Source organism: Lichtheimia ornata (assembly GCF_029851405.1).
Source record: "Lichtheimia ornata isolate CBS 291.66 chromosome Unknown scaffold00033, whole genome shotgun sequence".
NCBI lineage: Eukaryota > Fungi > Mucoromycota > Mucoromycetes > Mucorales > Lichtheimiaceae > Lichtheimia > Lichtheimia ornata.
This window is the reverse complement of record NW_026695353.1, coordinates 91,630-111,706: the sequence shown is the minus strand read 5'-3', so window position 1 is coordinate 111,706 and position 20,077 is coordinate 91,630. Positions and strand designations below refer to the sequence as shown.

The 20,077-nt window shown below is 43.6% G+C and overlaps 9 protein-coding genes across 9 annotated transcripts; 5 read left to right on the top strand and 4 right to left on the bottom strand.

The window, feature by feature from the left end:
* Positions 1-633: 633 nt before the first annotated feature.
* O0I10_007036 (uncharacterized protein) lies at positions 634-1,749 on the bottom strand (the record flags this gene model as incomplete). Its single annotated transcript, XM_058487056.1, has 2 exons — positions 634-836; positions 891-1,749. The coding sequence occupies 2 exons, from the start codon at positions 1,747-1,749 to the stop codon at positions 634-636; spliced, it is 1,062 nt and encodes a 353-aa protein (XP_058342133.1).
* A 303-nt stretch (positions 1,750-2,052) lies between these two features.
* Positions 2,053-2,871, bottom strand: O0I10_007035 (uncharacterized protein; the record flags this gene model as incomplete). The annotated part of the gene is made up of 4 exons (XM_058487055.1): positions 2,053-2,092; positions 2,151-2,401; positions 2,467-2,726; positions 2,781-2,871. The coding sequence occupies 4 exons, from the start codon at positions 2,869-2,871 to the stop codon at positions 2,053-2,055; spliced, it is 642 nt and encodes a 213-aa protein (XP_058342132.1).
* Positions 2,872-3,144: 273 nt separating this feature from the next.
* Positions 3,145-5,239, bottom strand: O0I10_007034 (uncharacterized protein; the record flags this gene model as incomplete). The annotated part of the gene is made up of 7 exons (XM_058487054.1): positions 3,145-3,388; positions 3,449-3,524; positions 3,590-3,815; positions 3,881-4,406; positions 4,458-4,561; positions 4,653-5,081; positions 5,147-5,239. 7 exons carry the CDS (start codon positions 5,237-5,239, stop codon positions 3,145-3,147), a joined length of 1,698 nt encoding a protein of 565 aa, XP_058342131.1.
* Positions 5,240-5,327: 88 nt separating this feature from the next.
* O0I10_007033 (uncharacterized protein) lies at positions 5,328-6,294 on the bottom strand (the record flags this gene model as incomplete). Its single annotated transcript, XM_058487053.1, has 4 exons — positions 5,328-5,632; positions 5,710-5,945; positions 6,033-6,159; positions 6,234-6,294. The coding sequence occupies 4 exons, from the start codon at positions 6,292-6,294 to the stop codon at positions 5,328-5,330; spliced, it is 729 nt and encodes a 242-aa protein (XP_058342130.1).
* A 524-nt stretch (positions 6,295-6,818) lies between these two features.
* O0I10_007032 (40S ribosomal protein S26-A) lies at positions 6,819-7,430 on the top strand (the record flags this gene model as incomplete). The annotated part of the gene is made up of 4 exons (XM_058487052.1): positions 6,819-6,821; positions 6,970-7,062; positions 7,138-7,222; positions 7,288-7,430. 4 exons carry the CDS (start codon positions 6,819-6,821, stop codon positions 7,428-7,430), a joined length of 324 nt encoding a protein of 107 aa, XP_058342129.1.
* A 1,817-nt stretch (positions 7,431-9,247) lies between these two features.
* Positions 9,248-11,904, top strand: O0I10_007031 (uncharacterized protein; the record flags this gene model as incomplete). Its single annotated transcript, XM_058487051.1, has 9 exons — positions 9,248-9,311; positions 9,384-9,450; positions 9,511-9,541; positions 9,607-9,882; positions 9,989-10,199; positions 10,262-10,310; positions 10,369-10,531; positions 10,592-11,168; positions 11,234-11,904. The coding sequence occupies 9 exons, from the start codon at positions 9,248-9,250 to the stop codon at positions 11,902-11,904; spliced, it is 2,109 nt and encodes a 702-aa protein (XP_058342128.1).
* Positions 11,905-12,271: 367 nt separating this feature from the next.
* O0I10_007030 (uncharacterized protein) lies at positions 12,272-14,821 on the top strand (the record flags this gene model as incomplete). Its single annotated transcript, XM_058487050.1, has 5 exons — positions 12,272-12,586; positions 12,685-12,943; positions 12,994-13,026; positions 13,153-13,455; positions 13,518-14,821. 5 exons carry the CDS (start codon positions 12,272-12,274, stop codon positions 14,819-14,821), a joined length of 2,214 nt encoding a protein of 737 aa, XP_058342127.1.
* A 130-nt stretch (positions 14,822-14,951) lies between these two features.
* On the top strand, positions 14,952-15,986 carry O0I10_007029 (ribosome biogenesis GTP-binding protein YsxC; the record flags this gene model as incomplete). The annotated part of the gene is made up of 5 exons (XM_058487049.1): positions 14,952-15,185; positions 15,239-15,268; positions 15,335-15,397; positions 15,462-15,592; positions 15,662-15,986. 5 exons carry the CDS (start codon positions 14,952-14,954, stop codon positions 15,984-15,986), a joined length of 783 nt encoding a protein of 260 aa, XP_058342126.1.
* Positions 15,987-16,452: 466 nt separating this feature from the next.
* On the top strand, positions 16,453-19,904 carry O0I10_007028 (uncharacterized protein; the record flags this gene model as incomplete). The annotated part of the gene is made up of 14 exons (XM_058487048.1): positions 16,453-17,046; positions 17,102-17,345; positions 17,407-17,478; positions 17,535-17,711; positions 17,768-17,852; positions 17,906-18,073; positions 18,139-18,245; positions 18,308-18,410; positions 18,474-18,650; positions 18,708-18,801; positions 18,864-19,018; positions 19,078-19,198; positions 19,258-19,466; positions 19,526-19,904. The coding sequence occupies 14 exons, from the start codon at positions 16,453-16,455 to the stop codon at positions 19,902-19,904; spliced, it is 2,685 nt and encodes an 894-aa protein (XP_058342125.1).
* Positions 19,905-20,077: the final 173 nt, after the last annotated feature.

Genomic DNA, 20,077 nt, shown 5'->3' with positions numbered 1-20,077 from the left:
GTATCACCAAGACAAGATACCTCCATTCACGCACGAGCAGCAAAATAAGATTTCAATCTTAATTTACTACTCGATGCTATACTGATCAAACGATTAGGGTCTTTTCAATTAGACGGCAGGCATGTCAGAGCTGCTGCGATGTAATTGACCACATGCTGGATAACCCACAGGTCCACACACAATCCCAAATCCCACACAAGAGCATGTACTACCCTCTCAGGAACTCAAAAAGGTGATCCTCGGTCCTATTTGAATACGCAACAAAAGCGTGGCTGTTTGCGTAGGCTTGATGGATCAAGTCAATGGTTGTCATAGGATCGTATACATCGACTCGGGTAGAATCTCAATAAACCTTGCCCTTATTACTTTGTTCCACACATGGTGGTGGGGCTGCATATGATTCAGCAGCATACATGGATGTATGAGATAAAATAAACATGCATCTTTGGGCGTGATGGTGATATTTGGAAGAATCTGTGCATACGATTATGTAGATTCTGGAACCAAAATAGGAAAGCTTTTGGCCATGACAAGTAATGCATTGAATTATTAGGATCAACTTTATATAAAGAAACGAGAAAGAGGAGATGTATGTATGTGTTGTTGGTGACATGCTACTAGGATAATGATGCCTTATGATTGCTGGTCATTGCTATGAACTTCTTTGAGGATGGCATGATAATTTTCGGAATTGCGTTTCAAGATATCCATGACAGGGCCTAGTAGACGAGTAAACGCGCTCTTGTCAAGGGTGACACATTTTAAACGACCATGGGCAACAACAGTAGCTGCTCGGGGATTGTCGTGAAGGAGTGCCAATTCACCAAAGTAGTCGCCTAGGAAACACACGATGAGATTTTTCATCATCTCTTTTTTCAATACACACTTACCTTTACCCAACCGATTTACTTCACGCAACTGATTATCTTCATCCTTCTTGTAAAAGACGGCTTCACCATCCTCTATCAAATAAAAGTTTTGACCGACATCGCCTTCATGCATGACAACTTCTTTATCATCGAATTGCACCGGTTCAAGTGCGTCGGCAATCTTGTGTCTTTCGTACGTCTTGAGCGATTTGAGAATTGGAACCTCCTCGAGAAACTGTTCATACATGCGACGTTTACGAGCAGTGCTATCCATCAGAATGGAACGGAATGTGATGCGATCCAGTGCCCATAGGACACCGTCAGACGTGGCAACAATGGTAGCTGCACGTGGTGCATTATACATGAGAGCCAACTCGCCAAAGCTGCCACCAGGACCATAGCTCGTCACCTTGTTACCATTGATTAAGCAATCAAAGGTGCCTTGCTCAACAACGTAATAGTAATCGCCTTGGGCTCCTTGTTCAATCACTTGTTCACCACTCTTGACCCGTTTCTCAGCCATAGCATCCACCACGGTCCGATGCTGGTCGTCATCCAAGTTGCGAAACAGAAAATTGTTGCAGATAGCGTCCTTGATGCGTTCTCGTTGTTGATCACTCTTTGGATGTACCACATACTCTTGCTGCGTCTTGTGTAAGGAGGGTTGAATGGATTCCGCACTCACAGATACTCGTCGTCCTCGATTGGTTGGCAGTGGCAACATACTTGGAATGTCATCCGATATGGTGTCGCGTGCTTCAGCAGCTTCATCGTCGTCATGGTGATAGGGTGGAAACGTTGGATCAGGTTGTGGTGTCTCTGATGTAGTTATACTGATCGATTCATTGCTCAATGGATGTACATCCTGTGGTTTGGCCATGGTTATCAAATTGGGGGAAAAGGAATAATAAAATCAAACAATGCAATCAATAGCAACAAATGGTTTGGGTTTTTTCTTTTGTGTTCTGTTTGCTATTCAGAGAAACAATGAGAGGAAAATGATAGATTGCTCTACGGCGTTTTTTTCCTACAAGCTAATATAGCAGGGCTTTTTTCCTTGTTCACGCAATTTTGGCTGTCATGTTTCACCCATCGGAGAAAACCACACTCAAACCATCCTTTATGCAAATGTTAACTCGTGAGACATTTTATCTCCTCCTCCCCCGTATGATCATTACACAACTTACCCTCCTGCCAACTCAAGCTTCTTGCCGTGAAGCACCCTAATGAAAAAATGTCATGTCAATAAAAATCAAAACGTTCTTTTCTCCCCTCACATACTTTGTATAATACAAGTAGAAAAAGTCGCTGTAGAGTGCTGTTTGGATGAGACCTGCTACCCAAGCAATCCAATCCGTGTGCCCTTCCATCACGTAACGATAGACCCAATTGACCAGGTACAATGCACGGTATGCTCCCAATGCAAAGAGGTAATGCGTCGTAATGGTTTCGGCTTCACCCGTTTGTTGTAGCATATAGAGCTGAGGCATAATGGCCACCGACTCGAGCCAAATTGAAAACGACCACAACACCTATGGACACATCACGCATGATCAATCCAACTTGCACTTTTGATAGACTTCAATGATCCTTTTACCTCCACAGGCGTATAGTCATATGAAAAAGCAACTCCCAAAAGCATGGCGAATCCCAAAAGGTATTCAAAGCGAAAAGTATCCAATCCAGGGTCATAGCTTGCCTTGTACTTGACTCGCATCAAGTACAAGATATACACCGATGATGCAATAAAAAATATCTTCATGCAGGTATTGTACAATGAGATGAAGTGAAATGTGAGGTCCAGGTAACGTGTCATGAAGACGATGGTATACAGCATTTGTGTCTTGAAGGAAATGCCTACATACAACATGTCAGCACGGAGTGGGCAGTAAAAGTGAACCTCATATTTACCGACGCATGACTTGGAATTTTGGATCTTGAGCAAAAGTATAAAGATGGATGCTAAATGCATCAAATCGGCAAGTAAACGAAATACATTCATAGTTCCCGGATGAAGAGAGAGAGAGAAAGAGAGAGAAAGAGAGCAAGTGTGGCCACTCATTAAGATAGGAAAAAAGGGGGTTTAGTGATAGATTGTCATCATGCAAGATATGGCATGTCCTTATTGGTGCATGGATGGCATAACCTGCAGGGGCTGAACAAAGAGCAATATGGGATCAATTAAGGGAGAATGAGGTATATGTTTTCTTTCATTTACAGTTGTTCTTTGTATGTATGGTTACAATGCTCTCTCTATCGTATATATATACATAACTCATTGTTGTGCCACACCAAGCAGAATGCTACCAATGATAACGAATCCCACCACGGCTGAAGTCACTTTGACAATACGACGGGTATAATGCTGTGAGGGCGTAGTGTGTCCGGTTGAAAGTGGGCTTTGTGGACCATGTCGTGTCACCAACGCAAGTAGTTGGCCAAGAGCAAACTCGCCATCCAATTGAAAAGCAGGCAAGATATTCAAGAGTGCCAAAGCGAGCGTGAATGATGAAATGTATCTAAGGGTTGAGGCGCCACAATGAGAAAACCTTGATCATGCCGTTATCCTTTTGTCTTACCTAAGGAATAGCTCAACAGTGTGGGGTATCCAAACAGGGAGAAACCAAAAGCGAGGATGAAGGATGCCAACTTTGACTATGATTTTCCATGGCAAGTTAGCCCACTGTCTTTTTTTCCCTTTATCCGCTCATGATACTTGCCACTCTCCCAAATATCCACCAATTCTCCTTCAAATACAAATGCGCCACTGTTTTCGATATTCGATGGGGATGACTTGATGTATACGCGAACAAATTGTCCTCGAGTCGAAGGTGTGTGAGGCGTAACGCATTGGTCGGTTGATTGACAATCTGCATTCGAGGAACAACGTTTGGCATCCTGTGATACCAATACTTGCGTAGTGGGTAAACATAATGTCCATTCAGGCTATAAAGGATTGGAAATCAATGATAGGGTTCTTTGCTTGTCCCTCTGTTCTACGCATAAATTACCTCGGAAGTAGTAGGATGGAAATCCCGGAAACATGAGATGGATGTGTTGGATGATCGACCAAATGGATAATCGTCATCGATATCGCAACATGTTGTGTCATTGGAACGTGTTGTATTTGATGCACAGAAGCCTTGTTGGGGTTCATGTCGTTGCTCGCTGTCAAGTAAATAGTTATTCCAACTTGCAATGTTATCGTCCAATACAAAGTCATTCAACTGGTATACAATCGAAGATGTCGGCAGATGATAGACCAAAGGCGAATCATGTCGTACGCTGACAACACTGACACCTCCCAATCCTTCCAAAGATTGCCATCCAACAAGTAGCAGACACAGCTTTAGACCGCCTGATAAGAAGAAGAGCACCCATAAATACAATACGATGTTATGCCATACGCCTGCGCAAATGATCTTGAGCTGATTGAAAGGAGATAAAAGAGAAAGGGCTTGATCTGGGATATTGACAAAGGCACCAGGATAAATATAGTACATGAATACACCAGCACTCTTGATGCGTACGCGTTGACTAAGCATGAAATCATGAATATGGATCCATTCGTATAAGCATACAACATACCAATAAGATGCAATTGCATGTCCTGCCTCATGAAATACACCACATACGAGTAATGCCAACAAGTAATATCCAAGGTGTGATAATGGAACCGTAATTCCGGGGATCTAGGGTGGAAAAGAATGTGAGTTTTCCATGTGTGTGTGTGTGTGTGACACATACGCAGCACCCGTACCGAACCAGATTAAAGGAACTTACCATTGGTTGAAATACTTGTCCCCCATTATCACCACCACCATCATCAACCATGGCAACATCGTTGTTGACATCTTGTTCAAACGCACGTTTTGCGAATCGATTCGGTGAAGATATCATTGCATTGGATGTGTCGGTGGTAGTAGTGGGCCTGAGCGCATACCAAAGAACAGCAATGATCCGCCAAGCTGCATAAGCAATAACCACGAGTCCCACTGCCATAACAGCAAGAGCCACGATCGTACCAATCGAGAACCAAATCTGCCAGAAACGAGGTGCAGCATGGGCAAGGCGTTGAAAGAGATTGTTGCACTTTTGAGTCGTGTACTTGATCTGGAACAAGCTGATTGACCACTGATCGGCTGCTTCTTCGGTTGAAAATGTGGGCAGGATGCCATCGTTTGTTGAGCTCTTTCTACGTCGTCCTGATTCCTGTTGCCAGTGTGTGTTAACAATAAAGAGGGCTCGTGCCTGAAAGACGTCAACTTCGTTCTTGCCTTTGTCGTACAATAAAACTTTGCTGCAAACACCACTGCATACAAGATGCCCCAGAGACAAAGGAACTGGAGCACAAGTGCGAATGGATCCATTGTTATTATTACAAAGTATAAAGAATGAAAGAAAGAGAGAAAGAGCTGTGGGAAAGGGAGATGGGGGGGGGAAAGAAGAAACTACATTTTACATTTTAGCTGGTACCAGCATCTCCATGTCGACGTCAGTGGTAGCTGCAGAACTTTCCGCCGACGAGTCAGCAGCAGCATTGGTGGCAGTGGCAGTAGCAATCGTTACAGGATTAAGCTTTCGGGATTGTTCCAATAGTTTACAACCATGTTCAATCTCACGCCCTCGCTTCGATAACAAAAGTGCTGTCTCATTTGCCGAATGTAGCATTCCTCCTGCTGTAGCTAGTAGATGCCCCACTGTGGCACGTATCAATCGATCATACCAACAATGTGCTATCCCAGGCATCGCTTGGATTATTCCTTTGTTTATTAAATCATACATGAGCATCATTTTTACCATCGTTGTGTCATCATCATCATCATCCAATTCTACTTACCCTGAGCTGTCCAATGTTCTTCATGACGTATTACCCTGATTAAATCACGATCCTCAGGCACGTCTTCAAATGTCAAAGTCACCATCACTGGTAATTCCATTTGGAAGAGGGAGAAGGGTATCATTCGTGGACATAGCGTCTGTGTGAGGAACACCGTGCACGTTCTTTGACCGTCAAAGCAAATCTTATCGACCCGTGGCTCTTTGCTATTCAAAGCTTTCCATACGAGTAGCACTCTAAGGATGGACGCGTGTGTGTGTGTTGTGAGTTGACGTGAGTTGTTCAGATACCTATGTTATATATCCGCTCACGCATAAGTTTACCGGCGTATACTTTCAACTCCCTCGGTGGAAAGAAGTGGGGACTCAAACGAGGCTTTATCAAAGTAGTAGTGGTTCAAGATCGTTTCCTGCTTGGTAGTGTCGAACGAGAATAGGTTTGTCACAACCCCTAATAACGCCACAAAACAACAATCCATTTGAGCACAACATAGTTGAAGGCGAACATGATAACGCAACACATACGGTGAATGATCTCGTTGTATGGATCTTGTGTCCCAAACGTAGTGATCGGATTTGAGCTCATGTATGTATTGAAAACAAAAAGAAGGGGGGAAAAGAGGAAAAAAGAAGGAGCAGAATGCAAAGTTCATCTTGTACAGGATCGGGGCACTAGCCGTAAGGGTGTGGATAAGCGGATATGCATTGTATGTGGCAATTGATCAACAAGCAAAATCCACTCTCACGGATGGATTGATTTTGATGGTAGTGATGTATCTTTGGGTGGCACGTGCTTATGCATTTGTAAAGTAGTGTATACATGCAAGTCATGATCCATATACTAAGCTAAGGAAGGCTTTCATTTATCACTCGTTCTTATATATCGGTGGTCGTGCTGAAGGACATGTGAAGAATATGGATGTAGGTGTGTGTGTGTGTGTGCTACAGTACCATCTGCCTGACTCTTAAATAGGTTGTTGGGTTGGGTTTGAGCGGCATGGCTTGTGTTGCCTAGCCAGAGGGGGTACACGACAGTCACTCAATGGCTCCGCTCAGAGTGCCCAAAGAAGCCAGCCTTGCCGCTATCCAATTGCTCCTCCTTTGTTCATCATGGTACGTTCAGGCATCCATCCATTGATACAAGCAGCCATCCATCCATTAAATATCCATCCAAACGTCAATATGCATCATGGATAAAACGTTGGATGGTTGTTTCTTTATTCAAGACACTTTTTTTCTGATTATCCTGCTATCCATTTAGACCTGCAAGAGAAGAAACAACGGACGTAACAAGCACGGTCGCGGCCACAACAAGTTTGTTCGCTGCATCAACTGCTCCCGCTGTGTCCCCAAGGTAACAACATTACCCACTATTGAATGGCACAAGGGCGACAGGGACTGAATGAGAAGTTGTATTCGATAACAATAGGATAAGGCTATCAAGCGTTTCAATGTTCGCAACATGGTCGAGGCTGCTGCCGTCCGTGATCTTCAGGAGGCCTCAGTCTATGAGGGTAAGCCCAAATTCGCACTACTCAATTCCACTGCTTGCATGGTTACTAAGACCTTGCGTGTGTAGAATACACCATTCCTAAGCTTTACGTCAAGCTTCACTACTGCGTTTCTTGCGCCATTCACGCTCGTGTTGTTCGTGTCCGCTCTGTTGTCGATCGTCGCAACCGTGCTCCTCCCCCACGCTTCCGCTTTGCCAAGGTTGGTTGATGGAGATGAGATGTGTGGTATCATGAGGTCTAATCATTGTCTTTTTTGTTGTCAATATAGAAGGCTTAAATTTGTTTTATCAAATGCATATAGCGTGAGGCCTCATCTTGATGGGGTTAGATAATAAACAAGCCTTTTTCATTTGCAGCAACGAAAACGTCATCTTTGAAGTGGATTGGAATGCAACAGGGCTAATAGGGTTCGATGCTTCTACTTGTGTATGCTATGATTTGGAAAAGGAGTGGTCTTGTGTCATCTATTGAGTTATCTTTGCTAAAAAGGATTATCGAGAATACATGTCAAAAGCTGTCAATCATCACTATTGTCGATTCGTGCCTTATGACTGTATCCAGGTTTCTACCTTTGAGAGATCATTTGAAAGCGGCTGCCATGACAACCATTGCACTCTGCTCATGTATATAGCGAACAAGAACGTTGTATAAGTGATAACGATGGTGCCTTCTATTGTGTGTGTTTAGTATCGATTGAAAGGGATACAGGAGCTTGGGGTGCCTCTACTGCCACAAAAAAGGCATTGCAGTATAGTAGTGATCTAGCAAGATGCAGTATTTCAAAGATCATACGATATAATCAAGTACCGTTGTTTTATGGGTGAGGAGGGGTGGTGGTGGTCCAAGAATGAGTGTAATTGGATAACATGCAATTATGGCCAATAGCTTTGATCAACGGAATACAATGCCATCACACGTTCTATCAACACCGAATGAGACCTGGCAGATTACTATCATCAAAGCAAGATGAAAAAAGCTCCGACAATGACGAGATCGCTGCTGCGACCTTTATTGTCTACATGGGTGTTCAAACCAGATTCATTACTCTTCGCCTATCACTCATAGCATTGTATGGCCTTTTTGTGGTTGTTATTTATGATCGACAACCAAGTTTTGGTGGCACAGTGATGATACGCACCCGCAATCTTTGTCGAAATGTTATGACATTTTATGCCTAAATCTAATAAAGAATTTTATTGAGACTCATGCATCCATATGAATGTGTTAACGAGCTTTGTTTTGGAGGATACCAAAACGGTACATGTTTCTTGTGGAGCAGGATGCCACTTTGTTTAATTATAAAGGCATCAGGAAAGCTTTGGACAGGTGGATTGTGCTCATAGCCATTGCAATGGAACAGGGACCCATAAAGAGTAGGAGCATGATGGTGCGGTATATTCCAACGAAGCACTTTCTGACTAGGAACAAGGGGTAAAAGGAATCATAGTGCGGATCAAATGTGTGTGTACTTTCAGCTACCGCATCCAAAGATAGGGCTTTGATGTGAAACAAATGATGGTTTCAATGCCAACCAAAAAGAATCACGATCCAAGGCTACCGAACTACACACTCACACTCACTCACACACAACATGTGCAAGGGCAGAACGCTGCAACGTCGATCTCGCTCGACTAATAACTTATTGTTGCGGGGATAAAAACACTCAGCAACCCAATCGATAATTATCTCTGCACTAAACTTGGAGAGTGCTGTCAAATGCAACGACATGAAGAAGGAGGGTGGCATTGTTTCTTATTGGTTGCTATTTAGCAAGGATCATATAAAGGTACAAAAATCAACTAAAATAGCGAGAAACCTATGGTATCAAACAGAAGAACGGTGTAGAAAAGAGAAAGGGCTGGGTGAGCGAGCTATTTTTGGGTCACTGCTTATTTACAGTAGTACTCTAGACCAAGAACCAGTGGGCTTCATTTCTCATACTTTTCGCCGCTCATATCATTACTTTCTTCCTCTCCCTTGCTTAGACGCAACACGCAACAACCTTTATTCCCCGTCAACAGCTACATGGAGCCCTCATCTTCCGGATTCAACTACGCCGATTATCCCGTCATTGTCGGCATCGACTTTGGTGAGCGTTGTCATTGCACACTTTTGCTTGTCCAGCCAGCCTTGCTAATCTGTCGCCTTTACAAAAAATAAGGTACCACGTTCTCGGGCTGTTGTTACGCATTCGCTCAAAATGAAGAAGTGATCGACATTGTCAAGTGGTAAGCAGTATTCAAAGGGTGTTAGGGTGTTCGTCAACTGACGTATCGTTTTGTATCTAGGCCCAAGCAAAACAACCACGTGTATCCCAAGGTAAATCTTTGAACACACACTCTCCTTGGCAACGTAGCCTTATGATCCAACAATTTCTATTTTAGACGCCTACATTGTCATTATATCGGAAGGGATCAACACAGTTGGTGGATTGGGGTCATGGTGCACGACGACAAGCGATGAAGCCCAACAGTGTCGACTTTTTGTTGTTATCCAAGTTTAAGCTATACCTCGATGAACATTTGCAACAAGAGGCCCTTCCCAACAACTTGAATGTGATTGATGTCATTGCTGATTATATGGGCGCATTCCACCAGCACGTGTGCAACGAGTTACTCAAAGGTTTTGCCGGCAATTATGATCAAAGCAAATTCCGTTATGTGAGTATCTTCTATCCTTCATGATGATGATCGGGGAGGAAAAAGAGAGTCTTTGGATAGTGGAGAATGTTCCATTCAACTGATACCACCTATGCCATATACATAGTGTCTTACAGTCCCAGCCATGTGGAGTGATCGTGCCAAGGCTGCTATGCGTGAGGCTGCTATCCGTGCTGGTCTTGTACAACGAGGTGACCATCCCGAACGTCTCATGCTGATCTCTGAGCCCGAAGCCGCAGCATTGTATTGTGAAAAGAAATCTGAACAATTCAACTTGGTTCATGGCCAACGCTTCATGATTTGTGATGCTGGTGGTGGTATGTCAACTGGATCCTCTTTATCAATTGAAAAGTTGTCTCACGTGGTATGATCATTTTAGGTACCGTTGATTTGATTGTCTTTGAAATTGATCAGCAACCTGGTGGAAGGTACAATTGATGATTACTACTACTACAAACATGATCCTCTGACATGGATGTTGAATAGACGTACATTGAAGGAAGTGACAAATGGTCATGGTGGCTCTTGTGGTTCTGGATTCCTGGATCTGCGTATGCGTGAATACATCAAGAACAAATTTTATCATTTTGGCAGCATCAATGACTCGGCAATGGAACACATTATGGATGCATTTGTGAATGTTATCAAGGTAAATGAGCTGCTGTACTATCCATTTCAATCATGGGATGACTTATCATGGGAAAAATAGCCTGAGTTTGATGGTTACGAAGATCACTTTTTGGAGTTGCCAGCTTCCATGGGATTGGGTGATTTGACAGATGAAAGCATTGGTCTTGAGAACGGTTCATTGTGTCTTCCTGCCAACGAGTTGCGAGATCAAGTGTTTGAGCCTGTTATTGACCAAGTATTGCAATTGATCGAAGGCCAGCTTGTTCAATCTCCAAACTTGGAAGCCATCTTCTTGGTGGGTGGTTTTGGTCAATCAAACTATCTTTTCCGCCGTGTTGAAGAAGCCTTTGCCAACCGAGTTGGTATGATTGGTGTCCCTCCTCGTGGTGAATTGGCTGTTGTTCGTGGTGCTGTTTACTTTGGTCTCAATCCACAAATCGTCACTGAGCGTGTTTCTCGAAGAACTTATGGTGTTGAGACTCGCATGTTGTTCAACAAGGAACTTGATCCTCCAGAATACTCGGTGGTCGGTGTTGATGGGAAAACTTATTGTCGTCAGCGCTTCAGTGTTTACGTGCAAAAGGGACAAACAATCAAAGTGGATGAGTGCGTTTCCAAGAACTTTGTTATTAGTTATCCGAACGACACAGATTCTGGTAAGTAACCTGCTTCATGCAAGGGAAAGAGAAGAAAAGAGACTAACTTTTTTTGTTCATTGCAGATTTATTCGCATTTGATGGTGAAGGACCTCCTCCACGTCTTACAACACATGCACTTGTACAAAAGGTGGGCCACTTCCCTATTCGTATGCCAACCCTTGAAGGTGTGCGAAATGGTGAAAAGGTCAACATGACGATTCGCATGTATTTTGGTTTGACGGAAATCAAGATTGAATGTATCATTCGTGATAAGACTTTTGTGTTTACCTCTGCATTCGATGCTTCTGATTCGTATGGTGCAACACCCCAACCACAACCAGTGGATTATCCACCATCCCAAATGATGCCACCTCCCACTGCTGGTCTTGTTCCTCCCAACCCTTATGCTTTGACTGATCCAGCTGGTAGCCAAGTATCACTTCATGCTGGTGCTGGTATGCAACAACCATCATACACATACAACAATGGATCTATGATGACGACCCCATCGATGATGAATGCACAACCAGCATACTCGAACCCTGCTGCTGCTGCTGCTGCTGGCGGATACCCTCCTTCGATGTATGGTGGTCATCCTGGTGCTGGATATCCACCTACACCACAAGGCGACTTTTATCAACAACAGCAACCATACACACAAGGCTATCCTCCATCACAATCCTATTATTCGGGTTATCCACCCACGTCACAAGGTTACCCCCCTCAATCGGGCTCTTCGTACTATGGACATTAAATCTACTACACGCACACACACATTCTTTCTTTTTCTCACCTCCCATTCAGTACAAGCCCCCCTTATTCGCCTCTTCTTGTTCGTTCTTTATTTGTAGTCTATTGATCACAATCCCTTTTTCCTTCACCCCATCCTCTCTCACTCACACACACACTCTGACACACTCACACTCATACATAATAAAAAGAAAAAAAGCCCAAACAAATGCATGTGCATGTTGATATTTGATTCTTGCATCATCCACTGACGTCGTAATAAATTTATTTCATCCATCCATCCCCCATCTTTCCCCCTTACTATCCTTATCTGTCATTCCATTGCATTAATCCACCCGTTTCTTCTTTCCAATTCGAACATCTCTCTCTCCATGGTACTACACCCCTTGGAACAAGACGCTAAGGATGACCAATCCATCAATTTATCGAAGGTTGCATCAGCACCATCACCCTCCTCAGTCAAATGGGCAACAGAAGAACAAGACAGGACGGCTTCGAGCTTGAGTGGAACAACGGCAGGTCGCAAACGCCATCATCGCCATAAAAAGTCATCGTCATCCGTCAGCAATGGCGATCGCATCAAGTCCAAGCGTACGGTGGGAGATTACAACCTTACGACGACGTTGGGATCGGGTGGTATGGGCAAGGTCAAACTGGGTATTCACCAACAACAACCCCAAAAGAAGGTACATAATCATACAATGAAAACGATGATGGATGGCCCTTGTACCTGAAAACTTGATCTTTGTCTCACCATGGTTTCATGCAAATTTCTGCTATGTAGCTGGCTGTCAAAATCATCCAGAGGAAACATGACGACGAGTATCGACAAGAGCGTACACTACGTGAGGCGAATATTTTATATCTACTGCATCATCCATACATTGTCAACCTTGAAGCACCTATCATTGTGGACACCAACTATTACTATCTCATGATGGAGTACGTGAGTGGTGGTCAGCTGCTCGATTATATCATATCGCATGGGAAACTCCGGGAAAAAGATGCGAGACGTTTTGCACGACAAATCATAAGCGCTTTAGGTATATTGTATACGATCGAAAACATGGCACTTTTATTGATCAAAGTATAGATTACTGCCATCGCAACTCCATTGTTCATCGAGGCAAGTTGGGATTTGTTTATTAAAAGATGCACGGAGCACACACCGGTTGGGATCCCGAGAGCAGCAAGGGATGAAACGAATCAATGAACTCATCATACTTGCCGTTTCATGCATTCTTTTTTACAGATCTCAAGATCGAGAACATCTTGGTATCACGCACGGGCCATGTTAAAATCATCGACTTTGGATTATCCAATCTCTTCTCGCCATGGTCACAAATGTCTACATTTTGTGGATCACTTTATTTCGCTGCTCCAGAGTTGTTGCATGCCAAATCTTATACCGGGCCTGAAGTGGACGTGTGGAGCTTTGGTGTCGTACTTTATGTCCTCGTATGCGGCAAGGTGCCCTTTGATGATCAAAACACACAAACATTGCATGACAAGATTAAACGTGGTGCAATTGAATATCCCGCTCATTTAACATTGGGTAAGATGATGATGATTTCCTGCGTATAACCTACATCTCATGCAATTGTACATACATTTTAGAATGCAAGAACCTATTGGGAAAGGTGCTTGTGGTCAATCCTAATAACCGTGCTACTGTGTCTGATATCCTTGTGCACCCATGGATGGTTCGTGGATACGATGGACCGGTGGATAACCATATACCGCAACGTTCACCATTATCGTTGCCATTGGATACCGAAGTGATTCGACGCATGACCGTGTTTGATTTTGGCACAGAGGAAGAGATCAACAGCAAGCTTGAGGAGATTATTACGTCTGAGGAATTCCAGAAAGCCATTCAACTTCGATCACAACGCTCTTCTTTATCTCATAGTCGTAATGGCAGCACAAGTAGCACATCATCAAGCACCGGAGGGGGTGGATTCTTTTCATTTGTCAATGGTGGTGGCAACAGCTCGCCTACTTCACATACATTTACAGCAGCTCAGGATGATCCTCAATCGATCCCCAATGCATATCATCCTTTGGTATCCATTTATTATCTGGTCAAAGAAAAAATGGAACGTGAGAGAGCAACGGGTGCCGAGCCTTCTACGCCTATGCATATTCCGCCTATGGACCTTTTGAACAAGAGACGAGGCAGCCTTCCATTACCGGATCCAATTAAAACATCCACAGGTCATCAACAACAACAACCAGCTACTACTTTACGACATAGACCACAACAGAAACGAGGCCACAAGAAAAGCTTCAGCTTAGCCACAGCCACTGCTGCCTTATCATTGACGAGTAAACCACCACATCCAGTTGAGCAGCAACAACAACCCCAACCATCACCTGTGACAACAAGGCGTGCAGGCCGAGGACATCAAAAGGCTAAATCGCATGCAGGCCTTGATTTTGCTTTGAATGATGATAACAAGGAGATAGATAATGATAATACGGCTGATACAACAGCGCGCCAAAGTCATCATGGGCATTCTCGCAAACTTAGTTCCATCTTTATGCGATCCACCAACAGCAGCAAAACACAACAACATTCATCATCGGATGATGGCTATAATAATAGTTCTCAAGATGTCATTGGTGGTGGTGGACTTCTCAAAGGACTCTTCTCCATGCGTACGACATCCACAAAGCCGGTTGGTGTGATTCGCAATGATCTCATTCAGGTGCTCAATAATTTGCATTTAATGTGGGTTGAAACTGAAGCAGCTCGATTATTTGAATGCAGTGAAGAAGATGGTGTCCAATTTGAGATCAACATTGTCAAAGTGCCTTGGTTGCTGGGTGTCCATGGTCTTCAATTTAGGCGTGTCAGCGGCAACTCTTGGCAATACAAGAACCTGTGTAGTAGAATCCTAATGGACTTAAAGCTATAAACATAATAAACAATGAGGGCAATCATTATAAGAGAGGGAGAGAGAATGTGTGTGTGTGTAACCTTAATGCAGCTTTTATTCATTATAGTAGACACAAATGCCAAAAGCTCTACATCTTCTTTCCTCCGAAATGCATCCATCACAACGTTTATTCTTTCAGTCAGCGGTCAAGCTCTTTGGTGAGCACAATTCTCATCTTGCAGCAACCAAACGCACGAGCGCCTATCGACTAGTCTCTTTCCCTGAACAACCACCACTTTCATTATCCCAAAAGAATGCAGCCAACAAGCTATTCAGTAAACCAACGCGTTTCTTGCTCAGTATTCCAGATCCAAAAGCATTGCCTGCATACCGTAATCCTGAGGTACCCATCGTCAATGCATTTCATTTATATAAGCATGCTCATAACGTTGCCAGGTTGCCTTTGTAGGACGCAGCAATGTTGGGGTAAGAGGCAGTTGCCATGACACCTTGCGATTGGAGATCGCGCTGATAGATTCCTCCTCTCTTTAGAAATCAAGTCTCATAAACCGGCTGGTGAATAACAGCAAGCTAGTCAAGACGTCGAGCAAGCCTGTAAGCATGATGTATGGGTATATAACACTAGGGTCATTATGTTAACATGGAAGATGGTATGTAGGGCCATACACGTGCGCTCAACTTTTTCGATATTGCGGGACAAATCACTTTGGTGGATATGCCTGGTTACGGTTTTCGATCAAGGGAGGAATGGGGTGAATTGATTCTCGAGTATCTTGGCACTCGCAAACAGTAAGTTCTTGGGATGGGACGCGCGCTCTCTCTCTCTCTCATGGTGGTTGACATGAACACATGTGATAGGTTGAAGAGGCTATTTATCCTAGTGGATGCTTCGGCAGGTCTCAAAGAAACGGATCGGCAGCTTATGCAAATGTTGGATGATCAACCATTATCATACCAAGTTGTTTTGACCAAGCGTGATCGATTAACAGCGGATGCATTTGATAAAGCCCGGGATGAGATTGAGCAATACCTTGTCAAGAATGCCGTATGCTGTTACCCACAATTGTTGGCCACTGGAAAGAGGCGAAAGGCTAAGAATCATGTGGATCAAGCCGAAGAAGACATTACAAGTGTGCGGTGGGCGGTCATGGCAGCTGCTAGTATCAAGCCAAACGCCAAATGAATGCTTTGTGGTTTATGATCAAGTCGCGTATAGACCTTTTATATTCGGTTGCCTGCTATTAGGAAGGGCCCTTTGTAGATGACACAAATACCTTGTAGCTTTATTTGTATGTAGTATTCCTTTAATGGCATTAAAGTGGACTAGATATGGATTTACAGAGTAATGTGGCAAGCTAGTAATCCCTCTTTTACTCCTTCACTTTATATGGTAGCGTTCATTGAGGCATTAAGAAATGTAACTTTTATATATGTACATGTTGCAAAAAGGCATGATGATGACCATAATTAATGACATTATCTAATGTTAAAGGGGGGGAGGTGGACATTGTATCATGTAGATTCACTAGAACCAGTGGTGTCAATGACTGCTCCGGTGGAACAGCCGCGAGAATTTTTGTTCGTGTTGGGGACGTGGACGCGTTCCTGAGTGGCGTTTCTCTTTCTCTCTCTTTTGTACCAAAGCAACCATGAGTGGGACACCAATGGATTCACAACCTGGAACACCAGTGGCAGCACGTACACCAAGACACCATGGCTTTTCTTCGTCTCTTGCACCTTCCTCGCCAGCACCATTTCACTCGTCTGTAGCACAAACACCAGGATCACCATCAGTCAATTGTTCTCGTTTTCGTCGATCTGAATTCTCTTCTTCTCTTTTGGGTGACGATGTGAACTCGCCTCTTCTTTATCCAGAGACACCTACTCGACAAGTCGATGGTGGCATTGGATCGCCTTTCTCGCCTCGTACACCTCGTACGGCTACATTTGTTCGTACTCCCATGTTCAACGGCCATGCAACAAGCCCAATGACCCCTATGCGTCCCCACCAACCTGCTACCAATTCGTCACTTGGCATTGAGAACACGGCTGCTGATACGCAAGAAACTGATCCATCCCTCGCTGTGCGTCTTATTTGGGGTACAACTGTCAACATCCATGAAGCCATGAACTCCTTCCGTGGCTTCTTGACCCATTTCAAACTCGCCGATCGCAAAATCAGATATAATCAGCCTATTACTGCAAGCGACAATGAACCCTTTTATCCAAAATTGTTACGCAAGGTAAAAGTGCATTTGATCATAGGATGATAGCGTTTGAACTCACACTTTTATATAGATTCATGATGATGGCAAAGGAGCTGTTAATTTGGATTGTCGCAACTTGCTTGCTTATCGTGGCACCCACAAGCTTTACGACCAACTTGTCAAGTACCCTCAAGAAATCATTCCTTTGATGGATCACACCATTCGTACCTTCTATGCTGATTTGTATCATGTGCAAGATGAGGTCTACGAGCAACTCAAAATCCGTCCTTTCAATCTTGAATCAAATGTCAACATGCGAGAATTGGATCCTCAAAGTAAGTGATGATGTTTTATTATTGGAAAGGGTAGATGACTGATCTTGGTTGGTGTACATAGATGTCGATCAGCTTGTCACTATCAAGGGTTTGATGATTCGTACCTCGCCTGTGATCCCTGACATGAAAGAAGGTAAGCTTGGAAACGATTGGAAGAAGTATGGGCACTCACATGGCTTTTGGAAACAGCTTTCTTCCGTTGCTTGCAATGTGAACAAACGATGACTGTTCAAGTGGATCGTGGAAGAATTATGGAACCCACACGCTGCCCTCGTGAAAACTGTGGCGCTGATAACACCATGTCGTTGGTTCACAATCGCTGTGTCTTTGCCGATAAGCAAGTATGTCGATTGCAGGAAACTCCAGGTATGAAGGAAATCTACGATGTATATCAAGGAATGGTTTGCTGACTCAAATGATAGATGTTGTGCCTGATGGTCAGACCCCTCAAACCGTGACTTTGTGTCTTTATGAAGATTTGGTGGATGTTGCCAAGCCTGGTGACCGGTATGTGAATCTCATCAATGGCGATGATGATATGTCGCTGACAACATTTTCAGATTAGAGATTACTGGTATCTTTAGAGGTGTCCCAGTTCGTGTCAACCCACGCCAAAGAACCATTCGTGCACTTTTCAGAACATACCTGGATGTCGTTCATGTCAAGCGTGCTGATAATAAGCGTATGCAAGTGGAGCGATCATTGCGTACTGAACACCAACCTGATGAGTAAGTAGTGAGAAGGAAGGAAGAAAGCATGAGGGGACATCTTGTGACTTATTGGACCGTATCAGGTACAATGAGACCGATGAAATCGAAGCAGTGACCATCAATGAAGAGAACGAAGTTCGAGAAATCTCTCAAATGGATAACCTATATGACACACTTGCACGTTCTCTTGGTGAGTATAATCATGGTTGATCATCGGTATTGTATTCAATTGCTAATCTACATCTCATGTAGCCCCAAGCATTTATGAATTGGATGATGTCAAGAAGGGTATCTTGTTGCAACTCTTTGGTGGTACGCAAAAGGTGTTCAAAAAGTCCGGCTCCCCTCGATTCAGGTATGTGAGCAGCGATTTGATTGTACCAAAGACGATTTTAACATAACGTGTACTCTTTTCCAGAGGCGAAATCAATGTTCTTTTGGTTGGTGATCCTGGTACCAGTAAATCGCAATTGTTGCAATACGTACACAAGATTGCACCCCGTGGTGTCTACACATCTGGCAAAGGTTCATCTGCTGTCGGTTTGACTGCATACATTACACGTGATCCTGACACACGACAGCTGGTTCTGGAAAGGTAATATTCGAATGAGGAGGAAGGGTGTTGTGCAAAGGCTGACATGATGTGTAATAGTGGTGCCCTTGTTTTGAGTGATGGTGGTGTGTGCTGCATTGATGAATTTGACAAGATGTCGGATGCTACCCGATCCGTGTTACACGAAGTTATGGTATGTATCCTTTTTACAGCATGATTAAAGGATTACCTACTCACAGCTTTTGCTTTTTACAGGAACAACAAACCATCTCTGTTGCAAAGGCCGGTATTATCACTACGCTCAATGCTCGTACATCTATTTGTGCTTGTGCCAATCCTATTGGTTCACGGTGGAATAAGAATTTGTCAGTACCCAAGAACGTTGATCTTCCACCACCATTGCTTTCCAGGTAAGTCATCGTTTATATACTTGTTGATTGCTACGAAGTTACTCATCCTAGAATGTTAGATTCGATTTGCTTTATCTCATTCTTGATCGTGTGGATGAAGATGCTGATAGACAACTTGCACGCCATTTGGTTGCTCTTTATATGGAAGATCAGGTCGCAACGGCTGGTATTGATGTATTGGTAAGTTTTTTGAGGGAGTGGTTGTCATTGGACTCTTGACTCATATTGGGAATTATTAGTCGGTGGAACGATTGACTCGATATATCAACTATGCTCGTGAACGCATTCAACCTGTTCTCAGTGAAGAAGCTGGTCAACGTTTGGTCGATTTGTATGTTGAACTTCGTAAGCAAGGTCAAGATCGTGGTAGCAGCAGCAACCGTGTTACCGCCACTACGCGTCAACTTGAATCCATGATCCGTATGTCCGAAGCACACGCTCGTATGAGGTAAATAATATCCCACTTTGAGTATCCAATATCCATTACTCACACTCACACCATTATAGACTTTCTCAAACGGTAGAAGTATCGGATGTGGAGGAAGCAGCACGTTTGCTGAAATCGGCTATCAAGGATTACGCCACCGATCCCAAGACTGGTAGAATCGATATGGATCTCATTCTTATGGGTACTGGTGCCCACGAACGTCATATGCAGGATGATTTGGAACGTGAAGTGCGGAATCTTATCAACAACCAGGAAACCAACAATATCGAATGGAACCGATTGTTTACTTCTATCAATTCCCAGAGTACAGTGGCTGTTGAAAACCGCGCCTTTGAGGATGCTGTACGTTCTTTGGAGCGACAAGGTGAAGTCAAGATCACTGGAGAGGGACGTAGACGTATCATTGTGCGTCTCAATCCTCAAAATGATGGCGTATAATCTCTTTTGTCATTTTCCTGTTTTCTCATCATCGATCCTTGTATATTTGCCTCGTACCATCTCTCATCTTATCTCTAGTATTTCTTTCTCTCTCTCTTTTTCTTTTATCATGCACCCACTTATTAAAGTATCACGTTGTCTTTTGTAAAGTATTGTGGTTTGTCCATTCTTAT